The 19,515-nt window shown below is 36.6% G+C and overlaps 1 protein-coding gene across 5 annotated transcripts in view; it reads right to left on the reverse strand.

Annotated features, from left to right (window-relative positions):
* VPS13B (vacuolar protein sorting 13 homolog B) overlaps positions 1–19,515 on the reverse strand; it is a 485,884-nt gene that overhangs the window by 63,512 nt on the left and 402,857 nt on the right. For all 5 annotated transcript variants that reach the window (XM_064442323.1, XM_064442322.1, XM_064442320.1 and 2 more), the window contains exons 38-40: positions 18,619–18,826; positions 18,096–18,280; positions 824–1,020 (exon numbers count right to left, since the gene is read on the reverse strand). In XM_064442323.1, coding sequence (XP_064298393.1) covers positions 824–1,020; positions 18,096–18,280; positions 18,619–18,826 — 590 coding nt within the window. The remainder of the gene's footprint in view (positions 1–823; positions 1,021–18,095; positions 18,281–18,618; positions 18,827–19,515) is intronic.

The following is a 19,515-nucleotide window of genomic DNA, read 5'->3' on the forward strand; positions in this document are numbered from 1 at the left end:
TGCTACACACTCATTCAAGCATGTGTTCATACAAAGGCAGCAACAATCAGCAAATACCAATGACCCAGCAGAGCCATTCTGGGTTTTCCGCTCTAACTATAAAATGTTAAGAAGGTCTTTGGAAGCAATTCCACTGCTGTTTGTTGAGAGAAGTTGTACTCATTCCTTCCTACTCTACATCTTAACCAAAACTGAATTAATGCAAATAGAGTCAATATCTGTCGTTGTACATCGTTTCCAGCTATAAACATAATGAAAAATGGATGCCCATTGTTTCAAAACACCAACTGAATTTTTTTACCATTAGCATAGTAAGCAAGCTGTGTGAATAATGTAATGTTCTTGAAGTACTAAAGTTTTGCTTAATATATTCAAAATAGACACTTGGCTTACTTTAGTCACTGACGTACACTGAAGTCAGAATAAAGGTCAAGTATAGGGGGGTGCATGGAAGAAGAGTGTTTACTATGACATTATACAATGGATTGCACTTCAGCCTTCTTTTGTAAATTAGCTTAATTTTACTGCCTTGTGCAGCTAAGAGGTTTCAGGATATGGCCTGTTTGTCTTCACTTTTCAGGAATCCTTGTGTTCAGAAAATTGATGAATATGATGCTGCCATGCTGCCTATAAATCTAAAAGAGAGCTCTTTTTGTGCACACTCCATGCCCTTGCATGAAAGCGAACTGCATTCTGAAGCTCATTTAAGACCAGCTACTCTTACTGCATATAAAAACAGTATCTTATTTCCTAAGTCTCTTGAAAAAGTTCCCTCCGGAGTATAGCATTAGATTTCTGTTTTTCCCTTCTCCTTTAAAATTACCTTTGGTCATCAGCCACATTCTGACTGCTGTTCAGGACAATCCTCCACAGATCAGAGGCTATGAGCTCTTTCTGATCATTCACAAGGTTGATGTCTGGCAGCTGTAGTTCACAGACTTTGCTTTCTGATAGACTGAATTCCCGGAATGCAACAAATGATTTCTGAAGCTCATCCCAGTACTCCAAGCTGCAAGGAATCTGTGATAAACGGGAGAAGGCATAATTATTTTATGCTTGATTCCAAATATAATGGGATTTACTGTACAGGTTAAAAGTGCAAAACTAACTAACTAAAAGTAAGCTGTCATACAGAAAATCAGAATTGTAACCATTACTCAGATTCTGTGCTGTTTTGACTTAAATTAAAATGTTTGTAGAACTTCATTGTAGTATAACACTTCAAACTTTCTCTTACTAGGCACAGAAGTAGCTACTTACTTGTTCCTTGTGGTAGGCCAACACATGAATAAAAATCCCGGGACAAATCATGAAGTACTTGTAATCACATGATCTTTTCTTTCATGGAATATGCTACTTCGAAAACTGTGTGACATTGAAAATCTAAACCCAATAAATATATAGTAGCTTCAGTTTAACCAAGTTCCTGATTTTAAGTCTGTAAATAAGCGACTTGGGTCATTCCTGGATGCATCACTGAACTGGAGAGAATGTTATTAGAGATATTTCTAAAGAAAATAGAATACAAATTTTAATAAAAGCGTAGATTTTAAAGGACTGTGTTGTAAGCCTCCTTTATTTTTTTTTCTTCATATAATAGCATGAAAGTGAATGAGAATGCGAATTTAAAACAAATGCAAACTTCAGTAAGATATACAGATTTTTTAGAATTAAGATACAGAAATCCACAGTTATGGCATACTCAAGAAGTACTAAAAGTCAAGTTGACGTAAAGAAAACAGTATAAAAATGCATATGTCTGTGCTATTACCTTTTTTATCCCTGTGTGTAGACATACATATATAAATAATCAGGAAAAAAGTAAGAATGTGGTAGAGGTGCAAGTGAATCCAGGCACAGCTAGAAAAAGCTCTAAAAGTATTCTTCCTTGTTACTAAGTAAGGACTATAATACACATGGAGGTGACAGCAGGCTGATTAATTAACAGGAATGGAGGTTAAGAAGGAAAATTCAGGGAGCTCAGTGGTTCAAGCTCAGGAAGGCAAGGGAACATAAATAATCACCAAAGAATTCTGGAAGAATTAACATGTGAAACCACAGGGCCTGAAACACTGATTTTTACTACACCTGTCAAGTCACAACAATTCCTGAAGATTGAAAAAAACAACCACAGTCACTAAATTTTTTTTTTAGGTCAAGCTGGAGGAAAAAAAAAAAACCCGAAACAAAAAAGTATCTGATAACTGCCAGCAAAACTCTGATGTTAGTAATGCATATAACAGAGTAGCATAGCAATATCGATCAGTAGTGCCGATTTAATTTCAGACTAGAGTCTGAGAAAAAGGGATTGATACCACATCAAAAAGCACATGCCGTATACAAAAGGTAGCAATACATTTGTTTATAAGCTGCATATTTGATTGGAAACAGTGAAGATATGTAAATATCAGCTGGAAAATTATGGTGCAGTATGATGACGCCTCGAAAAAGCAAATGCCATCCTGAAAGCCATCAGGTGAGATATTTCCAAAAGCAAGGGACAAATATTAATTGACTTGTATAAGACACCAGTGGGGCCTCATGTGGATTATGGCACACATTTCAAATTATTCATGTTAAAAGTGTATTAACTCACACTGGGGCACGTGCAGAATTGAGGACCAAGTGAAGGAAACAGAAGGAACATGACTGTTCTACGCAGACACCTCAGGAGAGAAAGACTTCATAGAGGGAAAGGTCTGTAGAAACTATGGGTCAAAATTGAGTTGCTCTATGAATAAAGTGTAAGGCTAGAAACCTGAGGAGAAAAAGAGAGGGAGGTTCAAGGAAAGCCTGGTGCTCATAACTGCTGATTTTAAAAGCTTGATTTGTTAGTGAGATGGAGGCAGTAACCAGCATTGCCCCGATGAGAGGAGGCTGGGCTTGACGACCCAGAAAACACCTTTCTCGGTTCTACATTGCTGATTGCTGACCCTACAATGGTGCTGTACACACCAGCAGCAATATGAAATATTACATTATTGTGTCTGTAGCTATATTTTGGTCACCCTATATTTATTCTCTTTGCCCTTAGTGTCATATAGGGTTTTAGATTTCTTCAAAACTTCTCAGTTAAATTATTTTAACCTTTAATGCCTGTGGACAAATACTCAAAATTCCAATACCACGGTAATGTTCCTGCCCTTGAATTACGGATACACCCAAGGAATCCTCCTATGTTAACTGTGAACACACGAACAGCAACTTCCATCATCTGCTATCTTTCATACTACATTGTGGAGTCATTCACACACACATTTCTTTTCTAAATGTCCACTGTCTCCACTGGTGATAAAACATTTGATTTTATCTAAAATATTGCAATACTTGGCATATATTTCCTATAGTATAAGGTCTTGGAATTATATCATTACAAAAGGATCGGTATAATTTCTGACAAAAGGTTGCAGCCTTTCGTAGTTGCACAGGTACTTCTATATACAGCAGTTTTTATTTCTGCATATTTTTAAATCTCAGTCCTTAAAATACCTTGAGATTTTTTAGTAGTCTAATTCAATATATTTGAATACTTGGTTTGGTCTTGGGCTTCCTACTGCCTATCAACACACCTCAGTTATCTTTTCTTGTCAATGCTGTTGAGTAACACATGTGCAACAAAAGCTATCCTATCATTTAGGACATTTATCTGTTTTAGATTACATCTCACAACAAAATTTTTCCTTAATATGCAAGTCTCCCTAATGATAATCTCACAAAAGTGGATCAGAATGGCAAGTAGTGGGCATTTTAAAAGAGGCTAAGCAAGGTGATGAATTCTACTCCCACTAAGATTAATGAGCTGGAAGAACAATTTAAAGAGCATAATAAAGGAATTTTGTAAGTGGCACTACGATACGAAAAACGTAAAACTATCAGTAGGGCTAGAGGAAAGTAATATAGAGAAATTGAAAACAAAGGCAGATCAAAACTTGGAAAAAAACCCAAACAGATTTCATATATTGTTTAAAAAAAAAAAAGCAGGTGGAGGAAATATTGAAACTTATCTTGAGGAAAAGATGACCAAGTAAAACGTTCAAAACAATTATTATGCCATAAAGAAGTAATAACTCCTCTTCAGGCTCTGATATAACCGTGTATTTTCCTTTTAGGAACTTCATGGTAACCTCTTAAGTGGATTATGAAGAATTTGGAAAGGCACAGGAATGACCACTGGACTTAGGAGTATAAGTAGCCAGAAAGAACATATCACCTAATATTAAAGCAGGCTGGTAAGCATGTTGAAAAGATCAGTCCTCTTTACTTTTGCTCATTTATTTTTTCCTGTAATATGTCAAGAAATCTACCAGAGCAAGAGACAGTATGTTTCAAGACATCATCTGCACATTAGAAGTAAAAAGTCAGTCACGCTTTATGTGATTGCCTATACAAAATACAGCTCATGCTTTGGGACTGTCCAAACTGTAAACTTTCTAGTTTGAAGCTCGCAAAAGACTTAGTTGACTTAGAATCTTTGATTCCTACGTATCTAGCTTTATTTGTTCTAGGGGGTTTATTACTAATGCCTGATCTGGATAAGTTTAAGGAAAGATGGTAGCTCTGGGCAATATTAGCTGCCAAAAATAATAGTTGTGAAAGCCTGGAAATGGGTTGTAATGCCAGAATTGAGTCATAGGCAGTGGGAATAAGTGAATTAGCTGCAACAAAAAATTCCCCATATGTAGAATTAAATATGGTACTTTTACCTTAAAATATTTGAATAAAACCAAAGCTATAATTCAGATAATTGTTACCTCTTAGAAAATGTGACCGCTAGTGCTGCCTCTATAAAACCAAACACTAACGAAGCATATCTAACCACAAACTTCTTGGCTAAACAACAAGCATGCTTCTTCAACAGACACTTCTCCATAGCTTTTTGTCTTCTTTCCTAGCTCTCAAAGAAAGTTTTAATTGCAATGATTTTATTCACCTGTAAAATGCAAAGAGAACCATTATTGTAGAGCCCCTATCACTTATGTGTGCAGAAAACTATTATTTAACCGTGGGCTCATATTTAACCGAGAATCTCCAAGTTCCCTTTTGCAAGAAAACCACATACTATGGCACAAACACTTATTTAGAAGGATTAGTATGGCAATAGAGAGCAAACCAGCAGTCAAATGGTTTTCTTTCAGCAGCATTAGCCATAAAGATCATAAGCAGTACTGAAAAGCTACATGAGAACAGCCTAAACTCTAAGTATTTATAAAAAAACCTGTTAATAAGATAAATACATTTAAAACAAATCAGAGAATCTGAAGGTTCCTACTTCTCTTTACGCTGTGGACCATAGACATGTGAGATCTGAAAATTGCTTGGCAGTATGGCACTGCTCTGATGAAGAATGAAAATGGTGTATTAAGAAATTCTGATAGGAAGGAAAGCAGTTGCCTCCAAGCGACAGTTCCAGCCCTGCCCCCTGCGAGTACAGGACACAAAGAAACAACTCAGCTGAAATAGTTGCCTGGGAGCTGAAATATTTTCAATTACTAAAGTGTGCATTCCTGTTCTCTGTGAATCTCTTGTTTTGCTCTAATTTAAGAAAAAAATCTTCATATATATTACACTAATGTAGATGAGAACCGCCTCTGTGAACATACATCAACTCTAAAACAGTCTGTCTCAATTTCAGCAGAGCTGAAACCTCTATCATATACATTTCCCCAAAAAAGAAAATCCCCAAACAAAAAGAAACTTGAAAAACCCCTTAAAAATCTGTATCCTTCAAGTAATTTCCTGCACGCTTATTAACCTATCAGCAAGACAGTATTAATAAACCAACATGAAGTACTCCCACTAATGCACTACAATTCGATAGATCATGGTTTTTCTTATTCATTATATATCGTGTCACACATTATCTGTACCAGAATAATTTAATTCCTATTTTGACACTAGTGGTCAAGAAATACTACAGAATCTGTTAACGCGATACTACACATTGATTCTTTCATCCATGTGTTGTACATCCTATTGACCACGTGGATACTCGTTACTCCCACTTAAAATTATGTGTAATAGTAAGACACAATGGGAGAGAAATGACTGTTGATCCATGTTCTAGCCTTGGCTGCGCACCACTTATCCTAGGTAGGTTTCTACAGCTGAGCTCTCTAGCTAAGCAGAGGGCCAACACTAGTGCACTTCCACAAGCTGGCACATTACCATTAAAAATCATGCCTATTATTCACTATACATATTGTCAGAATGCTAACAGGTCTCAGACACAGACACCATTGCCATTTTGGATAGAAATAATTGAAATAACTCAATTTCTTAGCTAATTCCATCTTTTTCACAGACTTTTTTTGTCTCTAGGAAAAAGCTACAGCCACCTGCCTACTGGTTTGAGGTACTGAACATGAAGGGTACAAAAAAAGTGTTATTATATTATTACTTAAATACTGGAGCACATTATTTTTAAACTCAATATAAAAGATGGGAGCATTCACTATACACACGCAAATCTCTTAGGTTGCAAAATACATCTTGTCCAGCTGAGAAACAATGAAAGATATTAACAGCTGGGTTACAGAAGAATGTGCTTAATGTTGCTTTCAGCAATACTTCCTTTTGATTCATGTTTTTGCTAGAAAATAAGCTTCTACAGTCTAAATGTTCATTTCTTGAATCTCAGCCCCTCAGATGGTGGGCGCTTCCTCTTGGAACTGAAGTTATCCTTGTTCCAGAAACAACTACTGTACAAGAAAACGCACACAGAAGACAGGAAGCATGTGTGTGTTTTATCTTCTCTGAGCCGGGCCACCTAAGTGAAGGAGAGGCAGAATACAATACAAACTAGCACTTTGTGTCAGACGCCAACCCATGCTGAGATTTTAACTCCAGCTTCCTGAGCCTGAATAAACTGATTGCTCTGTAATAAAGCTATTTTGTTATTAGGATATTTTACTGTTTAAGGGCCAACTGCCTTAAAAATACAATTCTCCCATTAGGTGAACAGAAGTTGCAGTAGTAGGAAATAAAAAGCTTGATCCAGATTTTTATTAGGGAAAAATTCTTGGCAATAACTACCAAGAACATTACTTTTAAATTTGATTTTGAAGTATTATTTATATAAAAATAGCACAAAGCCCTGCAGAAAAATATATTATATAGAAAATATGCTCAAAACAAAATTAATATTAAATAGAATAAAATCTCCATAATGCGCCTGTTCACACAACATACACAATCCAATCTGACCAGTGGAACGACATCTTGGACAACTGTAGGATACTTCAACATCCGCATTCCTGTTTATCTTATATGATTGACACTGTGAAATTGTGCTACAAACTGAACTGCCCGCTGGATAACATTTTTTTAGCCTTCCTCAAGGCTAAGATTGTATCATATCAGTGTGGAAAACAGCCTCCCCTGGCACAGCTACAGACCACCAGTGTTCCCTTTTTATGAAGATCCAAATAAGAAAAAAAGATGCGGTGGTTTACAGTGAGGTAAAAACTTAACCTACTATTAGTAGTATCAGGACTAGCAGCAGTACTGGGATTAAAAACATTCTAGCTGTACAAAGCATTTGCTGTCCCGTCCGTCCGCCCCCCCCCCCCCAATCTTCTTTGTATTTTTATTATTGTTTTCTGTACTTTTTGACACCATTTTGATGTGTTACGTACCCGTACATTTTGGATAGTAAAAATTATTCCACTATGATGCCCTCTCAATTTTCACCACAGAATTTGTTTTACTTCTCTTGGCACTTGGTTTAACAAATTTTGGCCTTAAAGCTAGAACATTTAAATTGTAAATAATCACTTTAAAATTGAATATGCAATATCTGCTTAATTTATTTTTTCCCCCATCCATACTGAGGTATTTGGCTGAATAACAAAAGTAACTACTATTTTGCTTTCTGAGTAATAATGTATACCTCAGCTCTTTCAACTCCATTTAACAAATTTATTTATGGTCCTATTAGTGTATTTATTTCAGTTTATTTAAATTTACAGCTGTACTGCAGTTTATAAAATAAATATTAAATAGAGTTATAATAGAGAGATGTGAAAGAAAACTCCTGTCTTCTGAGAGAAATTGTTCTTTAAAAATACATAACTGCCTTTTAGCTGACTTTGGAAAAAAAGCTTCTATACATCTTCAACTAATAGAAGCTATAAAAAACCCTTTGTAATATTGGAACCAGTTGAGAAACCACAAGTATTCAAATGCAGGAAATCATGATTTTATAACATTTTAATGTGATCTACTCTTGGGAAACAAAGTTAACCAAGCCCTATTTCTGTACAGGAAATATTCCACTGTACAGTTGTAATACATTGTGGTGAGGGGTACAGCTGCAAATTTTTCACCTGTAATGCCCCACTGGTATTGTGGCTTACTGAATTGCATCAAGACTGCCTTCCTGTCCGGAAAGCCCTCTAAGTACAAACAAGACTCTAAGCCCAGGTTTTATTTTCCCTTGGTATCAGAATATGGTAATTTAAGAGCCCTGAGAAATGCTTTTTAACCTTTTAGAAGAAATATGTAGCATTCTTTTATTAGGAACTATGTTCTTGGCCTTTTTAAAACAACATGTGACCAACTTATCTTATCAATTTATCAGGCTAGCAGGTTCAGAGCAAATGCAGGTGTGTACAGTAATGTAATCTGTCACAGATACTGGCTTTTTTCATTATGGAGAAATTACTCTAAACACACTAACAGCTTTTGTTAAGAAAGCACAGAACAGCACTATGCTATAACTGAGAAGATTTCTGCAGGACTTTTTAAACAGGAAAATGGATGTACTATTAAGTGTCAAACCTATTTTATTCTACTAACTGTTATTCTAGAGACCAAGTTTATGTGAAGATCACTTGCTTTTCTAACAGCACAAGCAACAGTATTTTATTAATTTATTAGGGTCTTAATTTATTGTTGCAAGTATTGAGAAACAAAAGTATACTGATAGGAGAGCTGATGTTAGGGACTGACCTACTTCTTGCAATACTCCTTATTCTCTTTTCCTGATACAGGAACAATCTTCCACATTTTATTTAAGGCTTTTCATTTTATAAGCTTCAGTATTTATTAATAATATAAGCACTGCGCTGTTGAAATGTAGTCACCTCTGGGACTGAGGGTAGCAGTCTATTAATACATAAAGTACAGCGTAATTTTCGGTATATGGGCTATTTTGACCACATATTCTCACCACAGTAAAGCCTGACTCCAGCAAGAAGTGCCACAAGATCAGCGTACAGCAGGAAGGACTTTGGTTTCTTTGGTTTGCAAAATTTCATAAATCAGAGTTACAAAATCTGAAAAGTACAGAACACGAGGAGAGTATAAATCTGTCATTAAGATAATCTGATGGTTTCGTCAGTCCTCTGGCACCCGGTAGAATTTTCACTGGCTCAGTAACCCCAAAGGGTAAATTTCAGTGTGATGCACAGGCAAATTATGCACAACTTCCATTAACATTCCCAACAAGTTACGCTTAACTCCCTGCAGACTGCACAGAAACTGTTGGCCAAACGATACTGTCTCATCTCAATGCAGTGAACACTAAGATCACACAGCAAAATAATTAGGATTATCCACACAAAATATGGTAACAAAATAGTAAAGTCTGAGATAATCTTACTCTCAGGCAAGGAAGTTCACAAATAATGTTTAAAGATGGAATTTCTAAAGAGAACAGGCTCTGTTTCAACATCTGCTTAAGACTCACCCTGTAACACTGCAACTCCTTTACCCCGGCTTCCTTCCTTGCAAGAAAATGAAGACAATGTTTATCATTAACAGTCAGAGCCTTAACTTTGGAAAATATGTTCCAAACTCTGCCCAGCACCACAAACTTGCTCACATCCAAATCATGTGAAGTGTAAGTGGCTCAGGCTACAAGCAAGCCTTCAGCCTTCTTAAACAGACCAGTTGCTCACATGAAGACCTGCATCCATTTTTGTACACATGCATGGATGTAAACACTGCTTCTACTGATGGGAAAGCAGTTACCTACATTAGAATAAAATGCATTCGTTACAGTTCTAGTTTACGATCAGATTACTCTATAATTATACTGTATTGTTGTGTTTCAAATTGTTGCAACTCTTCACACAGTGGAGAGATCATAAAAACACCGTATACGGTCTATGTGTAATAGTATTATGACTAGTACAGTCATTACGAGTAACATCAAAAGGTAGAATTAACAAGAAATGTAAGTTTTAAAAGGCAGAATTCCAGCCAAAGCACCAAATCTGCCTTCTGAGCAATTCACAACAGCTAGACAAATTATTTCACCGTCCATCTAAAAAGCCTGATTATCTGAAGGCAGTACTGATCTACATGGCAGTAGGTTCAAAAATTTGCAAACCCGACACATTTATCGATAAGCACAGTTGAACTTTACAGCTTATTATCTATTAACACTATGAACTTAAATCACTAACCTGCCACACACAAATCATCTGGATTTCCAAAATAGTTGTTGCTTTGGGAATGTAAGTAATAAATCAAACATGAATAAAATTTGTGGCTTCCCAAAAACCTCACTTCCCAAAGTCTCAAATGCCCAGCTGAACACTGTAGCCCCATCAGGGAATGAAAAGTAAAAAAGAAGCAGAGCCAGCCAAAAATGAGGTATTCTCTGTTAAAAAGGAAAACTAATGTCTTTGACAATGATCGTAATTCTTTTCCTGTTGACTGTCATGTCAAATCTTTCCTGGAATAATGACTTACAGTAGGTCTAATGTCAGTCATTCTTAAGCTCTTGCTTCCTTAAGCCACTGTTTAAACAACCACAAGGTGTTAGAAAATGACTGTTCATTGGCTGACAGTGTTGAAAAAATCAGATTCCAGTCTGCAGAGTTTGCAAATGCTTTATTTAAATAGCATAAGCATATACGGCAATGCAACAACAATTTTTTGAATCCTCACCTTTTGAAGTTGGAAATATTTTACATTCTCCTAAAAGAGGTTTCACCATCCCAGCAAATGCTCTGAGTGAATTTTACCGGAGTGGTTTTATTTATCTAGTCTGTAATTATTAAATATCTGTTAAGCCCTTGCAACCTCAGAACTATACTCACTGCCCTAATTTTCTCCAGTAGACCTTCAGATCTGGTTAATTTAATCACCACTATATAGAGGAGAAGGGCCAAAAAAGGAGACAGCACACATTGATCTTTTCATCAGCTGTTATAATGCTGACTACACTTGCATGCAATAGGAATCCTGGCAGGTACACAAGGGAAACGTCCTCAAATACAAAAACCTGTCAGGGTTATAGCTCAGTAGATATTTCATTTTAGCGTCATACGGAGAAATGAACAAATGTTATAGGTTATCTTCCTTTTGTTTTGTAAGCTTTAACAGCTTGTATCTCTCACTGGATGACAATCCAGCAGAAAGAATTTTAAGTCTGTGTTGGTGATGCAGCTTAAATAAATCAGAGAGCTCAGAATTCAGAGCACTACACATTATATGATCACTTTGATTAGAAAAATCTGGTTTTCTCCACCTTTTAAATCCATGGCCACTTGCGTAAACGCTCTTGTGACAATACATAGCTTTTTGTTTGATATATGGTCAGTGCCAGCAATGTCCCTTATTGGAAAGATGACTGTACAATGGAATGACAAACACTAAGCATCTCTGTAACAAGTTCACTAGCTAAAACTGGCCTCCAGCTGTACAAGAAATCATTTGTACGCCCTGTTCACCTGCTTGCACAGAAAAGCAGAATACTTCCTTGATGACATACAGATTGCTCTCCTATCTTGGTGAGCCCCTCCCAGTCTTTGCTCTCTCCCCTACCAACCCAAACCTGTCAACCTTGTTCTTGGTAAAGATAAATGATATAAAAATGCAGCCCAGATGACATCAGAAGAGTAAAACAACACAGGCTAATCAGAGGCAAAGGCAAATGTAAACCTGAGATTCTCAAGACTCCAGGAAGACACAGGAAGACTTTGGGAAACTAGAAGCATAGTGCAAGCACAGTTTTAAGCCCCTCAGCACAGATATCCAGCAGAACTTCCTTTGAGTTTAAATGCCTAAATGTAGCCAACTCCTATTGAATCTCTACAATTTGAAAGTCACGACTGAATCACTAACAGAATTTTACTCCTGCAACTCCCTGCTTCAAACTGTAAAAATACCACAGAAATGAGGAACTCTTATCCTTTCTCAACTACTGCAACCTGTCAGATCCAACGAACTGTATAAGCATGGCTGAATTTAGCATTACATGAGAGCTCTGAAATACGCTCCCTTGTTATGGTGTGGAATATATTCTTCTTTAATTATTCTTTATGTTCTGGGACAGTGGCATTATTTGCATAACCATAAACTATTGTTTGGAATAATAAATTGCTCTTACTCCTTTCTTCCTAATGCCGTATTTCCAAAGCAATTGGAACAATCAGGATGGAGGAAATAGCCATGAATTCTCTTTCAGCTGTCCTTGTAACCAGCTCAAGCCAATGTTCTCATCATTTGGGAGATGAGGAGAAAGACTATGAAACCTTTCCTCTGCAGTTTGGAATGTCTAGCACACTTCTGTTCCTGAGTTGCTCATGTATCTTCTACAACTCTGATATCCCTGCAGGAGACATTTCTATATACCTTATAAAACATATTCTGCTTGAAGGCTATTATCATGCTTCAAAGTCCTCAGTGGAAAACCTATTATGGGCAGTTTCACAAGAATGAGAATCATCACCACCAACAGATTCAAACTTTAACTGCTATGAAACAAGAATGTCATAAAACAAATAAAGGACCTGTTGCCCTATGATGACAAGTTGGTTGCCTCATAGAACATAGTTTACTGTTAACCTGGGAAACTGAAGCATACCTTAAGACTTCACATGTGAATATTTGCTGAGACAAATCTATAAATATCTGCAAAATTTTTACTATAAAAATTATCTGCACAAAAGAGTGTCCTAAATGTAACAGTAACTGTCTTGGAGCAAGAACAGTAGGCTTTGTCTCTCTGGTTTTGTGTACATAGTTTCTTTAAGTACATAATAAAATAGGCTTTTAAAGTTACTCAGCCACTTATCTTCAACCACAAGGCTTTCTCTTGTCAGCAATCTACTTGAATGATTTAGAAGTTTCATGTGTTGTATCAGAGAGTGCCCTTTTTGAGGTACCAATATCAATATGCTACTTGTCATGGTTTAACCCCAGATGGCAACTAAGTACAATACAGCTGCTGGCTCACCCTCAGACTCCTCCCACCCTGGTGGGATGGGAGAGAGAATTGGGAAAAAAAACACAACTGTAAAAACTGTGGGTTGAAATAAGGACAGTTTAATAGGACAGCAAAGGAAGAGAAAATAATAATAACAGCAGCAACAATAACAATGATGATAAAAGAATATGCAAAACAGTGATGCACAGGGCAATTGCTCACCACCTGCTGACCAATGCCCAGCCTGCCCCCGAGCAGCGATCGCTGCCCCTGGCTTCCCCAGTTTATATATTGAGCATGTCGTCATATGGTACAGAATACTCTTTGACCATTCTGGGTCAGCTGTCCTGGCTCTCCCAGCTTCTTGTGCACCTGGCAGAGCATGAAGCTGAAAAGTCCTTGATTAGTATAAACACTACTTAGCAACAACTAAAACATCAGGGTGTTATCAACATTATTCTCATACTAAATCCAACATATAGCACTATACCAGCTACTACATAGAAAATTAACTCTATCTCAGCCAGAACCAGGACCCTACTTCATCTTACTATCTTTTGAATTAATTTTGTGACATTTGTCCAAGTTTGGACTTTGCTCCTGAGGTGTGAATATGATTCTCACATCAACACCGTTCTACCCTTTGCCCTTGCTGATTTGGGCAGTAATGGATTACCCTGGATTTCATGATATTAGATGGACTCAACACTGGGATTAACTTCACTCTTATGAAATATGCGTTGCTTAAGTGGCGTTATCAGTGGAATATGCTTTTTATTCTCCATGTATTTTAAAAATAGTCTTAGCAGTAGTCAAGATCAAAAGGGTATGCCTTTACCAACATTTGAGTTGCTGCCTTATCTGTACCAAGGTCTTATCTGTAGATCCGCTTTATACAAGGGGTACATTAGTGGTGGCTTAGAGCAATATTTATCATGTTAGTTGGACAAGACAGCCCATTTACCTTTTCTTCTTATGAGAAAATGAAAATACTGCTCTTGTGTGTATATTCCTTCATCCAACATTGACCTTTACCAAGCTATTTAGCTGTATCTAGAGCTTTCTAAACACTGATCGAAAAAATCTCACAACTTTGGAAACAGACAACCGTTAGTCGAAATGAAACAGATGCTGATTGGTCAGCCAAGAGTTCATAGTTTTGACCAAGGAACTAGGAAGATGTTCAGTATAAAAGACTGGGGAATATTCTACATCCATACCGCATCTCTTTCTTGGTACAGAACCCAGTATTAACTTTTTTTTTCAGTTAGCTATACAAGGTTGCACCCAAAACACTTGTAAGCACAGTGGCAAATTGATTTTTGCTTCACTTCACTGATTTTGTGTTCCAAAAATAATTCCTGTGTATGTACTTTCTTCATTAGTAAGAACTTGAAAATCCTACTATATAAACTTTAAAATGATCTTGAGAAGGCATATTCAGAAAAGATCTTGGCAGTGATGTAGACACAAGGGGTGTAAAATAAAAAAGGTATCCAGGTCAAAAAGGGCTAGAAGTGATGCCAGACAGTGGCTTTGGTACTTGAGGGTAAGAAACACCTTGCCTCACTAAACAGGAACGCCTTAAAAAATTAAGAAGGGGCACCAGGGAAGTCTAAAAGTGTTTCATCAAATACTAGTTATCTGAAGGCACGGTAAATCACATAGAGCCAAAGAACATTTGTAGCATGTGAAAATGGGACAATGGGAGATTAAAAATTAAATAGAAAGGGGCCGCAATGTCCAGTAAACAGGAAGAACAAGTTCAGATACTCTCAATCTCCCAAAAGAAATACAATCCTGATGCAGTTTCTTACAAGTGCATCTAGAATTTTCTCTCTTTTTCTTCAAACAAATAGATCAAACTTCCATTTCAAATCACTAAAGAACACGCAACAGCTCCACTGCAGAAACATCAGTTCTTCCTTTTCCCCCCACAAATAAAAGCAATAATGTTGGGATTGTAAGAAAGTAAAATATTAGAAACTTGACCAGTGAAACTGCTTACCTTTGCAACAACACAAGCAAAAGCACAAGCAAATAAGCTCTTGGGACAAGAGCTTGGGAGCAGTAAGGTAAGGTATTACAGAAACATTATAGTTCATATCAACTCTTATAATCTGAAGCTGTTCACTTATCTTTGGCCACAGCAATTGACACACAACTTCAATATCTAGAAAAATCCTGTTTATGGTGAAGCTTTTGCAAGTTCCAGGAATTTGGAGAATAGCTATAAAACCAAAGAGACTTCTAAAACCTACCCATGATTAAAATGGTATAAGTTTAACAAAGATAGAAAGCTAGATGAAATGTCACAGCAACTTACTCGGAAAGGAAGAACATGCAACTGGCAAACTTGAATTCAAGACAAACTACAGAAGTGTACCTTTTCCTGGATTTATGTGAAGTAAAGGATTAAGAGAGACTGGTAACACAGCTGGTGACATTATGGGTCCTCCTAGCATTTGAACATATACACAATCCTGAGAAAGTTTTTAGAATATATTTTTAATATACTTTGATACCATTATTGTCTTTAAATTTAGATCTTTTTTTCAAAAAAGCTGAAGTCTTTGGCTTGCAGATGTCCCTCTAATGTTTCATGTCAAGAAAAGAATAAAGTCAAAGTGATGTTTTGTCTTTTTCCTCTTTGTATTTTGTGAATTTTCCATATGCACTAAATACATAGTATATTAAGAAACAGACATATATCCATATGGGGAAAAGAGCGGAGCTGATGAAAGGCTTCCTGATTAATTTAAATCAGAACCTAAAGTTTTAGATGACTATTTGGTAAATGTCGTTTACCTAAAGAATTTGAAAATTGACTCTCTATTACTTATTCCACCCACATATCTATGTTAGACTAATTAAAAAATGCATATTGTCCATGTTTAAAATGGCTGTTCATCCACATTGTGCAGAGTTGCTCTGTGTAGGTGCGTGGCTGTTTCTGGAAAATGGGATAAATCACCACCAAGAGCGAGGCAACAGTTACTGCCATAATTAATGGCCCACTACCAAAATGTGGATCCTCTTGTAGGCATTTCTGCACGCCATGTGCCCAGGAGCACAGTTTTTGAATAGATGTCCTGTAATTTGTCTATATCTTTCATCTCCTCCCTTGTAATTGGAAGCCCAAGGTAGAAATATAAGACTACTAAGAATTAATTAATCATAAAATTGACAGACCTTAAGAAGTGAGTGTGCCACAGTAAAAAGCATCAAGCATCACGGAGGGAAGCTATACAGGGATGCTTGACCACAAACTTAAAACGAGACTGATGGAAACAGTTCTCTGCGGTCAATGTATAAGATTAAATGCAAATCTGAAGGATTACATGAAGACCAGTAGAAGGTGAAAGATTCTGAATGCTGGTAGCTGAGTGTTTCCCAGTTTCTATCATGCTGTCTGATGCAATCACAGGGGAAATGGAAGAGGATTGCAACTACCTTCTTTTCTCTAGACCGTAGCATGGAAGCAGAAAGCAGTAGAACATGTGCGCTACTAGAAGTCCAGCCGCGTATGCCCACTTGAAGAAGAACTGATATTCCCCCTGTCCAGGGTCTTGTTATTACACAAGCACATATATTATGTTCAAGATATCTGTTATCTATAATGGGAGCTTAATGTAATTATACCAAACCCTCGATGTGCTCTGCTCTGAAAATACCATCCTGAAAGAAGGCAAATTGCGGGCTTTCATAGCAACCTAATAGGGTCATCAAGGCAGCATACAATAACACAATTTTGATCTTTGATTCAAACCTCATGCCAAGTGGAGCTGATTTTTTTCCATTTAATTTTAATTTTCATATAACTGATAGGAGCTGACATTTGGCTGTCTAGAGGGCAAAGAAATTGGCAGGACACTTACATGATCTCACTAACAGTACGTGCACGGTAATAACACTAATCCGTTTATCTGAGGAAGATTGTCCTACTTATCCATAATTCAAAGCATCTTGGTGCGTAATTCAATTTTAAATGCAATTTTTAAAGTTATAACAATAACAAAATATAATTCAACATTTCTGAACAGATAGGAAGAATTGGGAGATATTGATTTCCCTTGACTCACAACACTATTCTGATTAACAAGCAGATTCAAATTAAAAAAAAAAGACAGATCAAATTTGTAATAACCCCCCCCCCGATATTAACAAAACTAAGATTGAGCAAAAATCAAGAGAGATATGCAAGGAGTAAGTGAATTTATAAAGATTAATTACATTAGACAGGAGAGAATGTAACTACCTGATTGTGTATTTTAGAAAGCAAAAATTCTCAGAGTTAAGGATCAGTGTATTTGTGAGGTATGGTCTATTTCTGGGGCTCAGAGCCGCACAGCTGCAGCACTCTACCCTCCTTTGAAGGGGAGTTCCATGATCTTACAAAGTCAAACTGGACTTCCCACTTAAACCCTCTCAAATCAAAACAAGAGAAAATAGATCCTTTCTCTCTACCCTGTGGCTCTTGCTAGAAGCAGCACAGCCATCTGCCATCACAGACACTGGAGAGGATGGCTGGAGTGGAGATTTTAGTTCAATGATTCTACTGAATCTTCACAATTTCAGACCAGGTCCTTCCTCACGTGTTTCAGTTTCAAATCAAATGAAGTCTTTAAGATGGCTGATGGATGAAATCATAGGAAGACAGAGTAAAAACTCTGCATGCTGGCAGATCAGAACTGGTAAGTTTGGCTATAGCTTATTATGTCATGGAAAAACTTTACAGGTAAGTGTTTAAAAGGTTTGCTCAAGTAGTTTTAAAACTAATGATGTGCTCAAGCTGTGGAATTCACCTCCTATTGATTTTATAGAGCTCCTGACATTTGTTTTGGGCTCATTTTTAATAAATCTAAGTTTGAAAACATTCACTTCACAGCAATAATGTTTTCTTTTGTTAATGAAGTAGGAAACGCTCATTACCCACCTGAAGAACATCTCCAAGGTCAGCAGTGCTAATATCTGGGTCTTCAGTGGTATTAAAAGGAACAGGGTTGATTCTTACAAGAGTGAGCACTCTCGGTTCTGGATATCTCCACAACATCATTCCTGGACTATCCTCAGTTTCATTGTAAAACACAACTTCATAGGCACTGGGCAGTTTTTCTGCTTCTGTCAAATGAAAGCAAGCTATAATCTGTTATATAATTTCTAGAAAGAAACATGCTGGTTTATGAGACCAAAGTAGTTAAAAATAAACCCCTCAGGATCAAAAGGAGAGAAAATAAAAAAGCAATTTCCCTGACTTTTAAAAGATTACAGCTTAATGGAAAGAAATCAAAAAAGTACTTTTTTTTTTTTTCATTCCAGCAGATGTCTTCTCAATTGCTTTTCCAAAAAAGTAAAGTATTCATTGTAAAGAGGCAAGTAATCTTTAATAGGTTACTACTGTATTTACTTTAGAATTAAAAAAAAAAAAAAAAAGAAGAGAGCAATAATATTCTTCTTACCTGCATCTTGTATATACTGGAACAGGCCTGTTCTCAAATCATCTGAGGTATGCTCTGTTTTTGAGGCCTGACTCCTTCCCATAGAAAAACGAGTGGGGTGTGTATGTTCAGATGTCAATGTCTCTGCACTGCTCTTTTTAGTGAGGTACTGCCACAGCAGTTCCTGGAGAAGAACTAAACAGTTCAAATGCTCTTGACCCCAGAAAACCTTTAAAAAAAATAGTAAAAGAAAGAGAAAAGGCAAAAAGTTACATACAAATATTTAGTAATTGTTGAAAGAAAAAGTCTCCCCAAAACAACCAGAACTTTATATGGCTTTCAGCCTGCTCTACTTATACCTTAATTGCTTGCAAGTATATTTAATGTGAAAGTAATGAACAGGAACAACAAGAGATCTCTACAAAACCATTTGGTAAATTTGTTCTTTTTATCATTCGAAGGAAAGCATTAATTCTTACCACTTAAAATTGATACTGATGCTGTCTGGAAGAGTACAGAAGTTAAAAGTGATATGCAAGAACTTTGAGCTGAGTGCGGTACATACGGTAGGACTGGTCACAGGTTTTGCAGTTTAAAATATGACAAAAAAACCCCAACATTAAAGATGCAAATTTTAAACTGTTCAAAAAGCATGTTACTCCAAAAGTGGAATCCTGGAATTCATTAAAAACTGAGTAAGTGACACAGCAAAGAAGATGATTAGAAAGACATGCTAAAGATCATCTCAAGCACAAATATTGAGTATAAACAGCTTACGAATTGGAAGTGCTGTAAGTTCTTAGAGTGAGGTTTAAAAGTTTAAAGATTTTGAAGTTTCAAACAGAAATTTAAAAAAATATCTAAGAAAAACTGGCATGCAAAGTCCAGAAGATTCATACACTTTACAGCAAAATAAAA

Source organism: Phalacrocorax carbo, chromosome 2 (assembly GCF_963921805.1).
Source record: "Phalacrocorax carbo chromosome 2, bPhaCar2.1, whole genome shotgun sequence".
NCBI classification, from domain to species: Eukaryota; Metazoa; Chordata; class Aves; order Suliformes; family Phalacrocoracidae; genus Phalacrocorax; species Phalacrocorax carbo.